The sequence below is a fragment of the Macrotis lagotis genome, chromosome 1, assembly GCF_037893015.1.
Source record: "Macrotis lagotis isolate mMagLag1 chromosome 1, bilby.v1.9.chrom.fasta, whole genome shotgun sequence".
Taxonomy (NCBI): domain Eukaryota; kingdom Metazoa; phylum Chordata; class Mammalia; order Peramelemorphia; family Peramelidae; genus Macrotis; species Macrotis lagotis.
The window spans coordinates 254663573-254681292 of NC_133658.1; the positions used below are offsets into that span (position 1 = coordinate 254663573).

The 17720-nt window shown below is 34.8% G+C and overlaps 1 protein-coding gene across 5 annotated transcripts in view; it reads right to left on the reverse strand.

Annotated features, from left to right (window-relative positions):
- Positions 1-17720, reverse strand: part of ATP9A (ATPase phospholipid transporting 9A (putative)) — a 220876-nt gene that overhangs the window by 125945 nt on the left and 77211 nt on the right. For 2 of the 5 annotated variants that reach the window (XM_074210262.1, XM_074210261.1), the window contains exons 5-8: positions 7144-7220; positions 4393-4553; positions 2978-3120; positions 2631-2743 (exon numbers count right to left, since the gene is read on the reverse strand). The exons of 2 other annotated variants lie outside the window; for them this stretch is intronic. In XM_074210262.1, the coding sequence (XP_074066363.1) occupies positions 2631-2743; positions 2978-3120; positions 4393-4553; positions 7144-7220 (494 nt within the window). The remainder of the gene's footprint in view (positions 1-2630; positions 2744-2977; positions 3121-4392; positions 4554-7143; positions 7221-17720) is intronic. One more of the 5 variants, XM_074210264.1, reaches the window with a different exon arrangement.

Consider the following 17720-nt stretch of genomic DNA (forward strand, 5'->3'; position numbering starts at 1 on the left):
CAGTCCTGGGGGTGTCTCCAAAATAAAGTGTAGGAAAGAAAAGGAATCAGACTGACTACCAAACCAAAGAGGTATTAGACTCTACAGAGTCATTGCACTGACCTCATTGTTGTATACCTGTGAATCTGGACAGCTGATTAGTGCCATGCCAAGAAACTGTCCCTTCTATTTAAATTGTCTTAGGAAGACTATGAAGATCACCCAGCATGAAAAGATAGACACTGAGGTCCTTTCTTGATAAAATGACAAGCATCCAAATTTTACAAAGTACAACTGTGATGGGCTGGCCATGTTTTTCAAATGTCAAATGTACACTTGCCAAAAAAGGCTACTTTATGGAGAATTCCCAAATGGTAAGCATTCATATGGGAGTCAGATATAGTAAATAAAAGAACACTCTCAAGTTCTCTCTTAAGAACTTTGAAACTGATTGTGCAGCATGGGAGATATAGGCATCGTCCAACATGGAGTGCCCTCATCAGAGAGAATGTTGTGCTCTACGAGCAAGGCAGAATTAAAGCAACTCAAAGAAAACATGAGATGCACAAGTTTAGAGAACTAACCCTAGGCATTCTTTGTGCCCAACCTTATGGCAGAACATTCCTAGATGTATTGGTCTCATCATCACAGTCAGATACATTCTAACTTGCTTCCAACACAGTGATGTCATTTTGGTCCTCTTCAATAACAGGACAAGAACCAACCAACCAGGATGATGGATAAAATGTTAGGTTCAGACTCAGGGAGATTAGATTTAAGCAAGTCTCTTTACAACTCTGAATTTTAGTCTCCTGATCTGTAAAACTGAAATGCTACCACCTGCTCTGACTACTTCACAGAGCTGTAGCAGGGACCAAATTAGATAATGCATTTGAAGATATTTTATGAGTTATAAATGCATAAGACAGCATTATTACCCAAAAAAGCATAGTATCCAAACTAACTGTTCTGAAATAAACATTGTTAGTATACTTCAACTGAAACATGAATAACCTTTGCCCGATGACTTTGTAACAATGTTTCATATAACTAAATCCTGTAACATTGTTTTGCCTAATATTCAGTTTTAAAAGAGCAAATTACTGATGTTAAAGGATGTTACTTTAACAATTTGAAATTCACTTCATGTTTCTGCACTATATAATAAGTATTTTTATATCTCTAAGCTACAACTTAGAAATGCTAGTTTTTCAGCTAAGTTTACAACTGACATTCAAGAAGCTAATTAGATATCAACAAGATGACATACAATGCTCTAGTGAAAAAGCGATCAGATGACTAAGGGATCCTTACAACTCTAAAGTTCAATGACTTCATTTATTTGGTAATATATTTTAATACAAGCAACACTCTGACTTCAGAAAGGTAATAGTGAATAATGAATAGAGGATTCAACTTCGAATCAGGAAGACTTCGGTTTAAATCTTTCCTGTGATACCTAAGTAGACCATGGACAAGTCACTTAATTTTGCAGAATGTCAGTTTCTTCAACTTTAAAAATGGCAAAAATAATACTGTAGTGCCTATTTTCAAACACAATTATAAAGCCAAAATGAAATAATGTATTTAAACAACTATTAATTTTGTAAACTTCTATATTAGTTATCATCATCATTATCAGATTATATTTCTCCCAAGATCTATCAGCATTTCAGTATGACAGGTTATCTTTAAATATATTCAACCATCTAGACATGCACCCAGGTCATCCTTGATAATAAGTATTTATTAAGCATCTAATATGTGCCAGAAGGGCAGCTGGGTAGTGCAGTGGATAGAGCACCAGTCCTAGAATCAGAAGGACCTGAGTTCAAATCTGGTCTCAGACATTTGACACATACTAGCTGTATGACTTAAGCAAGTCACTTAACCTTGACTGTCTCAGATCCAAGGCCATCGCCAGTCATCCTGATCTATATCTGGCTAATGTGCTTAAATGACCCCAGAGAAGAAAATGAGGTTGGTAACTTAGACAACACCTGCTCTCTCAGAACCGATTCATTTGCTTCTCATGAATCACCTTTCTGAAATCTTGGCCTTCCTCAAGAAAGAGGATAAACATCATAATCATCCCATGCCAGACCACCCTAAGCCCTGGGAATAAGCAAAAAATACAATCCCGACATTCCAGGAGTTTGTGGTCTAATAAGGGAGACAACATACAAACAACTATGTAACAAGAAAAATAACAAGATAAACCTAGGGAAAATCAACAGAGGGAAGGCGCTGGTTTTAAGGGGATCAGGATACTAGAAGGAAAGTTTAGCAAGAGACACTAAAAACAGTGAATCACATATTTAGTATCTTATAATGGATTGAAAAAGAAAAATAATACAAGTCACCTGTGCTTACTATTTGGTGATTTTTTTTAAAGTATTTGAATAAGTATTATAAAACATCAACTTCAGATCTTCCAACAAAATGTCTTCCACCCATACATCAAAATAACTCAATATTTGATAGCAAAATGCAACAGCAATAACAACAACCCTTAGATCATTAACATCAGGCAAGGTATAAAAGAGAAAATCTGATTTAGATTACTATAGAAAAAAATTAACTGTAAATCAATATAGTGAAGAACAAAAAATAATTGATTTTTTAAAAATAGCAACCTAAAATTATTTTACCTGAGTATATATGCTAAATATGTGACTTTGTACTTCATCCATTGAATCTAATCCATAAGCAACTGTACCAAGGTGTAGTCGTTTAAAGACCATCTCATTCTGGGTGAGAGTCCCTGTAACATATTAAATTAAAAAGATTTTGTAAAACAAATCCAATGCAGCTGAGATTAAGAGAAAAACAGACTATGTACATTTGTTACAAGGATTTTCTTTTTTCCCCAAAGGAGAAAAAGTAGTACCAAAGAGAAGAAAAATGATGGATCATTGAAAAGAAAATCTTAACTGATTACATGAAGAAAGTATTATGCTGAAGCATTTTAACTACTACTTTCCAATTAACAGGTTACCTGTTTTGTCTGTGAGCAAATAGGAGATCCGCCCAAGCTGTTCAGGAATTGTGCTGGAACGAACCACAGTGCCAGGAATTTTGGAATCCCTGCGAATCACCCAGCTATATACAATCTTCCCCATGTCTAAGTTAACACGCAAACTGTCCAGGAAAAAAAAAGAGCAACAGGTTTTGAAGGATCTGAGAAACTATTTTCTATATAAATGATAAACTAGCAAACAGTGTTCTTAGTTTCCCATAGAATCTAAATATTGACCAGTACCAAAAATCTAAGAAATCATTGCTTTCCTTATGAAATCACCATATCTCTCCTCTACAGTAATATACCATTTTTTCCCCTCCTGCTGCATGTATGCCTCCAATTAGATCTTTGTCAATATGACTCAACTAAGACTATGAGTTCCGTGAGGGAAAGGATTATGCTCTGTTTTCCTTTTATTCCCTGTAGTTTGTAGACCTTATACTTTAGAGTCTCTCAGCAAATGTTATTGAGTATAAGAATAGTTTCATAGCTCTAGAGGTACAGATGACATGAAAGTCATACTACCCTGTCATTCTGCAGATGTGGAAACAGGTCCAAAAAAAAGTTAAATGACTTGACCAAGGTGACTCTACAGGATGATTAAAGGTTGAAGGAACAGGCAGATAAAGGAATGAGTAATTAATGAAACGATTAATGATTGTCCCACATATAGCTTTTCTATTCATTTATTCTTTCAAATAAAAATTTCTTGGTTCTGCCTTAGTATTTTGAGAAACTATAATCTCATATAGCCTTATTTTCTTCATAAAATGAAATTTCAGGGGTGGGAATGAGAGTAAGAACAAGATTTCTGAAGCATGTTCCCATGCTAATTATTGACTGAAGTATAGGAGAGGGGAGGCATATATACAGAACTGACAGGATAAAAACAAAAGAAAACAATACTTTAGAAGAGAGAAAGAAAAGATCATTTTGATTTATAGTTAGGGAAGATTTTATGGGGGGAAAATGTAGAGTCTCCAAACCTATATAAACAAAGTACCATTTGATCTTTACTTGTTATTAAGACAATTAAAAGCTCACAATTCTATAGCACTCTGAAGTTTAACAGTTTCTGAATAACTCTATCCAGTAGGTAACTCAAGTGTTACTATGCCCATTTTATAGGAAATAAAACCGAGACTTAGACATTAACTGACTTGCTCATTATTAGAGAGCAGGACTCTGACTCAAGCTTACTTCCTGACTCTCAATCCAATACTGTTTCTACTGTACTACTGATCTATCCTTAAGAAGGATCTATTTCCTTTTAAAATTCAGAAAGGTCATTAGGCATGACCTTGTTGGAATATGAAATTATACATTAAAGAAAGTTCAATACACACTTAAATGATCAGGACATGAAAAAACAGAGGTCTCAGATCTCTTACCTGATAGGAATGATGTTGGAAAACAAGAGGAGGAATCTAATGATCTGCAGATACCAACGACCAGCAAAGTGCTGCAAAGCCACCATGACGAGAGACACTACAACCAAAGCTCCAAATAGTATCTTTGTGAGGCAGTTCACTTCTAGATCAAAAAGTCCAATCTTGAAGAAAATAAGGAAGAGGGAAAGGCAATCTGAGATATCTCACCTGCTGCCTGTATAACTCACTAGAAAACAATCATTGCACTTGCAGAAATGCATATCTTTAATTTGAGACCTTCAACTACACAGACAGCAACAGGATGAGATACAGCCAGTATGGAATAGTGGAAAGAGTACTGGGGTCAAGGGACCTGAGTTCAAATCATCCCAACTCTGATACTTCCTGATCTGAGGCAAATTATTTCCCTTCTTTGATTCCCTTCATTCTTAAAATGAGGAAAGTAGAACAGATATTCTCTAAGATTCCTTCCAGCCCTAAATCCTATAAGCTATAACTCAAAGATAACTGGGTTCTGAATACTAAAATTCAAAACACAAGTCTCAAAGAATCTTCACAATGGTCCTTTCTCCCCTCTCCTAGACAAAAGGAAAAAAGTTGCCAATGTGACAGCAAGCACAATGGAAATAAGTACACCCTTATTACTTGGTTATGTGACCTTGATACAAATCATTGAGTTTACTTTATAAAGTTTAGTCTATAAAAAGAGAAGAGTATACTGGATTATAATACAATTTTCTTCCCATTTTGATATCTTACACACTATAAAATCAGTTTAGTACCAAACATCACTTTTCCTCACCATGAAGTCCTTTTTTCACGTTACCAAAATAAAAAGTACATTAATTCAGACTGAAAGAATAACCTTGCAGATTAAAACTGAGAGATTTATCAACAAAGACAATAAGGATATATAGATATGTGTGTATGCATGCATATTCATGTATGTATGTATTTATGTATATGTATACATGTGTATATATATATCCAATAACCCTAAAGGTCTCATTGAATAACTTTAGAATTGATTGTACAGCATGAGAGACACTGGCACAGGAATACCCAGCATGGTTTTCCCCCATCGGTGAGGGTGCTGCACTCTATAAGAAAGGCAGAATTGAAGTAGCTGAAAGGAAACATGACATATATAAGTTTAAGAGTACCCACTCTAGACATTCACATAGACTATTTGTGCCCAACCAATGGTAGAGCATTCCGAGCTTGTACTGGTCTCATCAGCCACTCTAATTTGACTCAAGTAAAGTGATAACATTTTGGTGTTCTTCAATAATAAAGGACAAAAACCAAGCAACTATGTGTAAATATGTAGATGTAAGCAGGTTGACAGGACCAAAATTAATACTTAAAAGTCTTTGCATTTTAAATTATTAATTATTCAACATTTAAGTGGCATTTTCAAACTAGAGATAAGATACAGTAATTTGAAAATTCAAATGCTACAATCCCTTGTCTTTAGATTGAAAGCTCCCTGAGATCACAGGCTGTTTTTAATTAAATTGCACTCCTAGTGCTTAGCTCAGTATCTGATATATATATAATAGATACTTGCTGAAACACTTGACTGGAGCAGAGAAAAAGCAAGAGAAAAGTCAAGCTGCTAGGATTGAGTCCCCATACAGATGATGGTGTGGGGGGAAGCCACTCAAAGCCATTTCTTCACTGAAATCTACTGTTCTAGAGAAAGTGGAAACTGACCCTCCAGTCCTTTCCTCCAGATAGATTTATAAAGAGAGAGAAGGGGGGGAAATGTTTGCCATTAACAATCCCTACAAGCAGGGGGGCTTAGGGAGGGCTGGAATTTAGTCATGGCTTGATCCCATACTCTTAGGGTGAGAATGATCCTCACTAATAGATCAGATCATCCACATTTTCAAACATTTTCCTTGCAGCCTCTTACCATAGGCTGATTGGCATTTTCTGTTGGGCCCATAGTGAACTCCATTGATCCAGGGAGTTCCACACTTGCTGGTAGAATTTAGTAAGGGGCGATTGGATGGTACAGTGGGTAGTGTACCAACTCTCAAGTTAGGAGCACCTGAGTTCAAATCTGACCTCAGACACTTACTAGCTGTGTGATCTTGGGCAAGTCACTTAACCCTGACTGTCTCACATCCAGGGCAATCTCTAGTCATCCTGATTCTTATCTAACCACTGGACCCAGATGGCTCTAGAGGAGAAAATGAGGCTGGTGACAGGACAACCTCCCCTCACTCAAATCCAATTCAATTTGCCTCAAGGCAGAAAATAAGTGCTGGGTAGGTAGAATAAAAATTTTCTGGGCCTAGGGATGCCCTAAAGAAATGGGACATTGAGCCTGGAAGGGAAGGAAGCTTATCTTTTAACATGAGGAATGTTTCTGCTGCTTTCAGATAAAGATATTTTGATCAGGAGAAAGATAGCAGAGAGACCTGAACACCTAGAGACCTATGAGAGTTGATGTATTCCCAAGAAGTGGTAATGGGGAAAATTTATTAGAAGGCCATTTGAGTTATCCCAAAATAAATTCCTAAATATCATAGAAAACAGCATCTTCTGGCATTAAAAATACATACATTTTAGAAATCATCAATTTTAAAAGTATCCCCAAGTTCTCAAAACACACATTACAGATAGACAGTCATCTGCCTATCTTGTCTTTCCTAGCAACAAAAAAAAAAACTTCATGACAATCAATAAGTATTAATCAATACCATGCTGTTTTCTATTGGCAATGACCCCCCTCTAACCTACCTTACTTCTCGGGTTGGAAGTGTTCATGACACTCCGTAGTTCCCGACCAGTATATAGGACCACACCCACAACTGTGCCTAAACATAGAATCATTGAAAAAAAAAGTGAAATATTAGTGAAGACATTGCTACTTACTAATAAAATAAACTACTTTGGAGGTGGGTAGCAAGGAAGTGTGAAAGGAGCACTGAAAATGGAGTTAAAAGATCTGGCTGGGGTTCAAGTCTCCAGTTGTGGGGGGAAAGATTTTGTAAACTGGATATGCTATAGATATTTAAGCTATTATGGTATGATATCTAAATTCCACAGTTTTTAGTCATCAGAGTTGATGTTTTTCAGTGTAACACAAGTAAAATTTTAAGAAATTTAGTCATATTTTGTTTGTTTCACATGGTCAATGCCTAAGGATGTATGAGATCTATTTAAGGTTAATAGTAGATGCTTCAAAATTTCTCTGAGGCATATCAAACATAGATTAAGTGAGTCATTAAGAGTCTCCTAAAGAATCATCTCAAAATTACTACATTTGTGTTGATAGATATATTCCTAAGATAACTTTTGGAGAAGATAAATACAATTTGAATCATATTTAGAGAACTTCCACTAAGTTCTCTCTTGAAGCTTCTTCAGAGAATGAAGATGATTATGTCTTCTCAAAGACATTATCAATAAAGTATAAGTTTTTGAAGATCTCAATAAAGCTAGAAAGATTTCAAGTCAAGCAATAGACCATAAATCTGTCATCCTAGGAACAGACAAGCTAAGTTTGAAAAAACTCATAAAAAGATTGGCCATGAGATTCATTTTTTAGACTCCTCAAACCATCTACTAAAAGAACAAGGGGTTGCAACTACACTGGTGGAAGGCTTACCCATGCCAGTAAAATAACAAATCTTTTGAAGTTTTTGGAGAAACCAACTACATTAAGTGACAACTTGAAACTATGTGTCAATGTCTAATTTTAGAAAACCAAGACTGAGTCCTTTAAATAGCCATGCAAAGATAAAATGGACAGTAAAATCTACTACTGTGACTAATAATAACATTCTAATGTATCAGAAATAGATAATTAAATCATGGTATCAAATATAATCTTTGGAAAACACAATAGAGAACTGCATAAAGAGGAGATTCCAGCTGCAGAGCCAACCAGAGTTGTCCAATCAGGAGAAGTGATCAATCTTCCTCATGTTTGTGAGGCTATACTTGCTACAGACTCATACCCAGTTTATCAGTGTCACCTCCGAAGCTCAGTAAACATTAACTGCCAAATTGCTTAAAGAAAGTAATGGAGTACAGCCAGACTAACAGCACAGAAGCAACCTCTCTGAAACACAATGCCACGAAATATGATAGCTGTTGCTTGGTCAAATGAGATGGAAGTCACATTTTTAATTATTCTTCTTTTTAAAAAATCATTTCACCCCTATCTAAGGGTGAAATGTAAACACCTCCTTTTAAGATGTTTACATACATTTAGAAAATCTCAGAGCTGAATGGGACCAACCTGAACAAGAATGCTCTCTATAGCATGAGGTCAGTCAACCTCTTTCTAAAGACCTCCAAGGAAGGAAAATCCACTGTCTCAAAAAAAAATAAATAAATAAATCTATTCTACTTTTGGATAACTCTAATTGTTACCAATATTCTTGTATCAAAAACAATTTTTTAGTTAAAATTTCCATCCATTGTTCCCAGTTCTCCCTGGGACAAGGAAACAAACACTAATTCCCCTGTCACATGAAAGTCTTTAAAATAACTGAAAACTGCTATCATGTCAGTCTCAAGTCTTCTGTTCTCCAAATTGAACATCTCCCAGTTCTTTCAACTGATCTTTATCTCGTATGAACTAAAATACCTTTCATATCCTGGTCACCCTTCTCTAGATATAGTTCAGTTTATCAATGTCCTTCCTAAAATGTGACACATAGAACTAAACATGTTTCATACATTTGACCATGAAGAGAAATAATATTTCTTATCTCTCTGCCTCTCATAATGTATCAAGAAATAAATGAAGTTTTTTGACTGCTTTTATCACAAAGATTAAAATTCATTATGACACACAAACCTTGAACCTAGAGCCTGACATCTAACCACAGTCCCCCATTTTACACAGGTGAAACTGATTTTTTTTAATGCAAATATAAGCTTGAACATTTATCCATCTCTATTAAATTTCATCTTATTTGATCTGGTGCATGGTTCTCATATGTTGATATCTTTTTGGATACTGATTTAGTTTTGTGTCATTTGGAAATTTAAAAAGCAGATTTTATTTAAAAACATAAAAAATTTCAGTAATCTAGTAATCAACTGACAATTTTACTTTTGTGCAAATGTATATACATATCAAGTCCAATTATATCAAATGACTTACTTTGGCAGTAAAAAATAAATGTAAAGAAAAACATTTAATACAGAGTTACAAAAGGATTACTGCTATGTAGTCATCATTTCTAGTTCTTTTTAATTTTATTCATTTGTACATGCATATTTCCAAATTACAAAGTTTCCCACCCACCCCTTCCCTCAATTGGGAACAGTCAGGTTAGCATTTTACATACATATTTTGTTAAACATATGTACAAATTAGTAATTTTTTGGCATGAGGAATTAGGATTAAGGGAAAGAGAGACATAAGAGATCATTTTTATAAGGTGTGCATGAGATTTGGTAGGGGTGGGGTTTTTTTTCTGTGCATTTTGTTGTTTTTCGTCCTCTGCCCCAATTTAGTCTATAATCTGTCAAATATAGTTGTCCCAGCTCTCTGGCCAGGAGGAGTTGCTTCCTTCAAGGTTGTTCATCTCATAATGCTGATGTGTAAACTGTTCTCTTGGCTCTATTCCCTTCATTCAGCATTAGATCCCATAAGTCATTCCAGGTTTCTCTAGAGTCTGGCTATTCTTATTGTTTCTTATAGAACAATAATATTCCATACTATTCATGTACCATAACTTGTTTAGCCCATTCCCCAGCTGATGGGCATCCCCTCAGTTTCCAATTCTTTGCCACTACAAAAAGAGCTATGAATATCTTGGAACATGAAGGACTTTTTCCATTTCTTACAATTTCTTCTGCATATAGTCCTAGAATTGGAAATGCTCCAGTTTAATGTTCTTTGGGCATAGTTCCACATTACTGTCCAGAAAGATTGGATCCGTTCACAACTCCACCAGCAATGCATCAATGTCCCAATCCTCCCACCTCTCCAACATTGATCATCTTCCCTTTTTCTTTATCTGGGCTAATCTAGTAGGTGTGAAATGATATTTCATTGTTGTTCTAACTTGCATTTCTCTAATCAATAGTGATTTGGAGCATTTTTTTCATATGCTTATATATAGCTTTAATTTCTTCATTTGAAAACCGTTTGTCCATACCCTTTGACCATTTATCAATTGGGGAATGACTTGGGACCTTATAAATTTGATGCAATTCTCTATATATTTTAGAAATGAGACCTTTATCAGAAGTCCTGGTTGTGAAGCTTTCTGCTTTTCTTCTAATTTTGGTAGCATTGATTTTATTAGTATAAAAACACCAGCCCTGGAGTCAGGGGGACGTGAATTCAAATTCTACCTCAGGCACTTAATAATTACCTGAGTGACCTTGGGAAAGTCACTTAACCCCATTGCCTTGCAAAAAACTTTTTTTTAAATGGGATAGTATTTTTGCATTTCCAATTTCAAGGGAAACACAGCACTTTAGAGAAAGTCATAGATTCCTTTTAAGTCTTTTAAGTTTTATTCTCTTCCATGGTTTTAAATCTACAGACCAAAACAACTCAATGAACATTTATTAGGCACCTACTGCATTTTGACTTAGCTTCTACATGAGGTACCAGTAGAGCTAGAAGAGTAGCACTCATACATTTTTATATTTAAAAATAGAAGAAAAAACTAAAACAAAAACAAAAACAAAAACAAAAACAAAAACAAAACAAAACAAAACAAGGGGCGGCTAGGTGGCGTAGTGGATAAAGCACCGGCCTTGGAGTCAAGAGTACCTGGGTTCAAATCTGGTCTCAGATACTTAATAATTACCTAGCAGTGTGGCCTTAGGCAAGCCACTTAACCCCATTGCCATGCAAAAAACTAAAAAAAAAAAAATAGAAGAGATATTGGAGGTAATCTTATACAACCCATTTTACAGAAAAGATAAATGAGGTGCAGAAAAGGTCAAGTGGTTTGTCTAACAGTACCCAAGTGGAAAGTGGCAGAGCTAGGATTTAAATCCAGGTCTTCAAGGAGATATCAAGTCAAATCTCTCACAAATATGCAGCTACTGCTCAGAATGGGACACCAAAATCTTAAAGTTGTCTCACACATACATACATACATACATACACACACACAGACATGTGTACACACATACATGCACAGGTGCACATACATATACACTCATGCACACATGCACACACATACATACCTCCTTAACTAAAGGATTAAACATATACAGAATCAGCCTAAATTCTCAAATTTTCTTCTAAATTATTTTTAATGCATATTTTTTCCCAAATATTACATTGGAAAGCTCAAAAACCTTAGATTTAACATTGTATGTGCACTGCAACAGCATTCTCAGACAGATGGCTAAGTGGAGAAAGCTGAGCATTCCCATCAGCAGATGGCAGGCTCCTCCTGCAGCAAGCAGGGCCCCCTTCAGTGGTCCCTGTGGCTATAGCAGATGGTAGAAATGACAGGCTCTGCTGAATTCTCGTCTGAGGGCTAGACCACAGGATATACTACACTGCTGAACTGTACTAGTCCACTTCAATTAGCTGAGGTCTGGACTTTAGCCCATTGCTTCCCCAATTAACTGGGACTTTAACTATAATGACAAAAACCACAAGAGCTTCAAGGGCCCAAGGGTCTAAGGATTTCTGGAACAAATAACAGAAAATTTAGCCTGTTTTCATACTAGAAAGTTCTCACATAAAGTATTTTCAACAAATATGATTTCATAGTTAATATTCTATAAGAAAAATTATTACTAGAATCAAAATTTTGTCAGATAATACTTTTTTTATATCATGCCTCCCAAACTTGGGAGGGCTTGGCTGTAAAAAATGGACTTAACTGCTTTAAAGCAAAATTATTAAAAAGGGGAAGAAAATCATAATAAATGACTTTTAACTCAAGACCCTCAAAGGAAAAACTACCCAAAGTGCATATATATATATATATATATATATATATATATATATATGTATATGCATGTGCAAAAACAAAATTGGGATAGAAAATCCAAGAGTTTTTTTTAGCTATAGGATATAGATGCTATCACCTCAGTTTTTGTGCATCTGTTTGCAACTGGAAAGAAATCCAACTTCTTAAAATGCACCATTTGTTAATACTTAAGCATCAGTCTTCTTTTTCACTATATTTGACTAGCTGAACTTGATAATAAAAAGGGGGCATCATGGTAATATTGGAATGTACTGGAGGTAAAGTCAGAGAATCTGGGTTGAATTCCTAGCTCTGCTACCTGGTACTTCTGTCACCTTAGCTAAGTCATTTTCCTTTTTTAGGTCTCAGCTTTTTCCTTTGTAAAGTGTTGTATTCAGTAATGGCTCCAATATGTCTAAGAATTACACAAAACTATACTGTGTGACTTAGCTGGTCTGCTAGTAAGTTTTATTTAACTTCTTGTCCCAACAATTGTGGGAATTTTCACTGGACATCCCCCAAGCATGGAATGCTTCCCTTCCCCATCTCCACTTTTTGGCTTTACTGACTTTCTTCAAGTTCCAATGAAAATCCCATTTTCTGCAGGAAGCTTTTCCCAGTCTCTCTTAATTCTAGTCTATTTTCTTTGTAGAACATTTCCAATTTATCCTTCCATAGCTTGTTTATATGTGGCTATTTTCATATTGTCCCCCCCTCCCCCCCACATGAGCTCCTTGAGGGCAAGTCCTTTCTTTCGTCTTCCTTTTTTTTCCCTTCAGTAGACTTAATAAAGGTCTACTGACAGACTGAACTGATTTCTGATTGTTTCTTTTTTTCTTAATTACTTGCTATAAAGGATAGTATATTAGGTAAGATCAGGGAGGAATGAATTGTGTAATGAAGATAATATGAAGACAAAAATATCAATTAAAATTAAAAATAAAGAAAATTTAAGGCAATGTCCTTTTTGAAGGAAAAACAATAATTATAATAAGGAAAAAAAGCATGTTTCATATAACAGAAAAGAATTCAACCCTATAATATAGTATAATAAAAGATAACTGAAAGGACTTCATTGGAATTGATTAATTTCTTAAGATTAGAGATGATAGGATTTAGAAAGGTGGGGTTTGTTTGGGGGGGGGATGGCTTCTCTTTGTGTCCCCAGAGCTCAGCATAGTGCCTGATATTTAGCAAATGCTTCATAAATGCTTCATGACTGACTGCTTTAAGATATCTAACAGATAACCCCTCAGATCTGACAGAACTTTCTGGCTTCAAGCACACAGCTAATCCCTGCTTATATAACTGTTAATAACAGGAACACAAGTCCTTGAACTTTTCATATTAGCCTGAGTGTGAGGCATTGGTCTTTCTATAAAAGAAGGAATTCAACTTTCTCAAATTGGTGATAAAATTCCTAGCAGTTTTCATTGCTTTTAACTTCTACTCCAAATGAAGCTCATGGAAATAAAGTCCAAATTTAGTAGTAGTCATTAGACCAGTATCTTTGAAAGGACATTATTGGGGCAGCTAGGTGGCACAGTGGATAGAGCACTGGTGCTGGAGTCAGGAATACCTGAGTTCAAATCCAGCCTCAGACACTTAATAATTACCTAGCTGTGTGGTCTTGGGCAAACCACTTAACCCCATTGCCTTGTAAAAACTGAAAAAAAAAAGACATTATTATCTGCCCAGGTCCAGAATGGAAAGATGAAACTTAAAAAGGTTAAGCTTTCATAATTTTTTCAAATGATTTTTGAGACCAAACAATTCTAGTATCATAACATAGGAATAGACTCAGGTCCATCAGATGGTAAAGCTAACAAAAGGGGAAGCTAGGTGGTACAGTTGACAGAGCACAGATCCTTGAGTCAGGAGAACCTGAATTCAAATCCAGCCTTAGCCATTCAGTTTATGTGACCTTGGACAAGTCACTTAACTGCATCGCCTCACCAAAAAAAAAAAGATAAAGTTAACAAACAAAAGAAAAAGGCAAATGCTGGAGGGACTGAAGGAAAACAGGTAAATCAATGTAGTGTCAGTGAATTGGTTTAATCACTCCAGAAAACAATTTGGATCCAAGCCCAAAAAAGCTATTAAACTCTGAATCAACAATCATACTACCATTTCTGTATCATGAAGAGAAAATACCTGCAAAAATATTTATAGCAGCTCTTTTTTTTGGTGACAAAGAACTGGAAATGAAGGGAGTACTCATTAACTGGAGAGTAATCCTACAAGTTATGGTATGAATATGATCAAATACTATTATGCCATATGCAATGATTGAAGAAAATGGTTGCAGAAAAACTGGAAACACTTGTATGAACTGATACACAGTGAAGTGAATGAAGCTAAGAGAACAATTTACATGGCAACAACAGCATTGTAAAGATAATTGACTTTGAAAGACCTAGTACCTTTAATTAATGCAATGATCTACTACAATTCTATAAGACTTAAGCTATCCACCACCAACTAGGAAAATGATGAACTTGAAGTAAAGAATGAAACATATTTTTTTTATTTTTCTTTCTTTTTTTTTGGAAAAATGGCTAATCAGCTCTTTTAATTGTGACAGAGAATTGGAAATTGAGGGATTCCTATCAACTGGGGAATAGCTAAACAAGTTTGTTGTACAGGATTGGGATGGAATACTACAGTGCTATAAGAAATGACAAGCAAACTACTCTCAGAAAAATTTGGACTTACATAAACTGATGCAAAATTAAATGAGCAGAATCAGAAGAACACTGTATATTGTGACAATTGTATAATGATGAACTATAAATAATCCAGCTATCCTCAGCAATACAATGATTCAAAGAAATTCTAAAGGACTTATGATGAAAAATGCTATCCATCTCCAAGGGAAAAATCTCTGATAGAGTCTGAATGGAGATTGAAGCATACTTTTTCTTTATTTTCTTTCTTTTGGGTGATTTTTGTCTATATTTTCTTTCACAGAATGACTTACATGGAAATGTTTTGCACAAGTATAACCTATGTTAAATTTCTTGCCTTCTCAATGAAGGGGATTAGATAGGGAGACAATTTGGAACTCAAAAATTGAAGAAAAAAAGAATGTTAAAATTGTTTCTACATATAATTGAGTAAAAAATAAAATATTAAATTTAAAAAAGAAACATAGCAAATACAGAAATTTGTTTTGTATGACTATTCACACTGGTAATGAGTTTTGGGTTTTTTTTTTAAAACCTCAGTGGATGAAGGAATAGATAGAAAAAGGGAGAGAGTTTGGAACAGGAAAAAAAAGAATAAAAATGTCTCTGTGCTTTAAAAAAAAGAAAGGATGAAGAGGAAGGTTTCAAAGATGTGTTTGAATTAATTCTGAGCACCATAAATATAACCAGGAGAATGATTTATACAATAATACTAATACTGTAAAGACAAATAACTCTGAAGACTTAAGAACTCTGATCAGTACAATGACCAATTACAATTCTGGCAGATTCATGATAAAATATGTTATCTTTATCCAGATAAAGAACTAATGGACTCAGAACATATACTGAAGCATGTTCTTTTAAACAAAGCTAATGTGAATTATTTTTCTTGACTATACATAATTGCAATGAGTTTTTCTTGCTTTCTCAAAGGGTCAGGGGATGGGAGAAGAGGATTTAGAACTAAAACAAAAACTTCATTAAATAAAATTATTTTTTAAAAAATCACAGATAAGGGGCGGCTAGGTGGCGCAGTGGATAGAGCACCGGCCCTGGAGTCAGGAGTACCTGGGTTCAAATCCGGATACTTAATGATTACCTAGCTGTGTGGCCTTGGGCAAGCCACTTAACCCCATTTGCCTTGCAAAAACCTAAAAAAAAATTCACAGATATAGAGGATGATGAAATCTTAGATGGCAACCCTCTCATTTTACAGATGGGGAAATTAATGTCTTAAAAAAAGTTAAATATCTTGTGAAAGGTCACACAGATAGTGACAGAGAAGGATTTGACCCAGGAATCTGACATGACACATCAGTATTTTAGTTTTTTTTTTAACTTGGAGAAGCAAGAAGAAGAGGGTATTCCTTATTCTTTGCTCAGCAAAAACAAAAGAAGCTTCTTAACTAAATTAAAATTAAATGCATACAACACACATATGGTGTGTGCATGTATATTCCTTCAGCTGGTGAAATCTTTAGCCCCGACCTTTTAATGTTTAACTTAAAAAAATGAGAAGTCATTAAGAATTATTCATCAGCTGATTGTCTTAGAAAGCAAAGACTACTGGTCAACTATTCCTTTAAGGCAATTATTGTAAATATTTGAAAATTTAATATGGAAAATAAAAGAAAGTTAGGTTTGGTAGGTCTAGATTGCAAAGGGAAGGAGGGAGCTGTTTTGAAGACAGCTAGGATAACCTTTGAATGAAAATACTTACATCTCTCTAGAGTTGACCAGTTGATCATTTAAAGCCATTAGAACAAATTACATAAAGTGTATTTTATTGCTTAATATATTGTAATTTCCTATATCTCTGAGACAGAAAACCACAGAAATTTAGGAGTTAAGAAAAGGCCAAATGAATACATGGATAAGAGTCACACAAGCAAGGATGGACTGAGGGTCTATACTGTGGTCAGGAGTGCCAACATCTCTGAAATCACAAACCCATTTTCAAAGTAAATTACTAAACTAAACAAAAAAAAGGCATAGGATGATAAATTTGTATGTTTTCAAAACAGGAAATCAATGTGGCACTTCTTAGAAGAAGATGAAAGAGGTTATAATCAAAGTCAAGTTTTTCATTACTGCCTTCTAAAAACAATACATATACATGCCTTCAAATATTAAAAAATAGCTACACAAAATATTTTAAAATATCAAAAAGTTAAAACATCAAAACGATAATGAACATTCTATTCTAACCTTTAACATGAATATAAATCAAAATTAAAAAATAATATCAGCAAAGAAAAATACTAGAAAAATGCAAAAAATAGAAATAATGCAAGAAATTTGAAGTTCAATTAGATAACAAATGGAAGAAAATGAAAATTATGAAATAAAAGCAGCAAAAGCAAAAGGTACTTGAAAATACATATAGAAATAGAAACAACAGAAGAAATCGCAAGTTAAGATGACTGATATTTTCAAATAATTTAAGAATTTAAAATGACAAAAAAAAGTGATGAGGGAATTAATAAAGTAACTTAGTGTAACAACAAAATGCCAGGTATCTTTTTTTTGCCGGATTACTGTAGAGGATGAACACTGGGGGGAAGGGGGCAAGGAGAGGGAAGGGAGCTGGAAAGAGTGAAGAAAGGGTTAAACATGTGAACTATTTCTTTCCTATAACTCTTGAGTAAAGAGAATATATATATACAGTTTGAAGGTGATGTGGATCTAAGAAAAACTATCTGCATTCAGTCACATA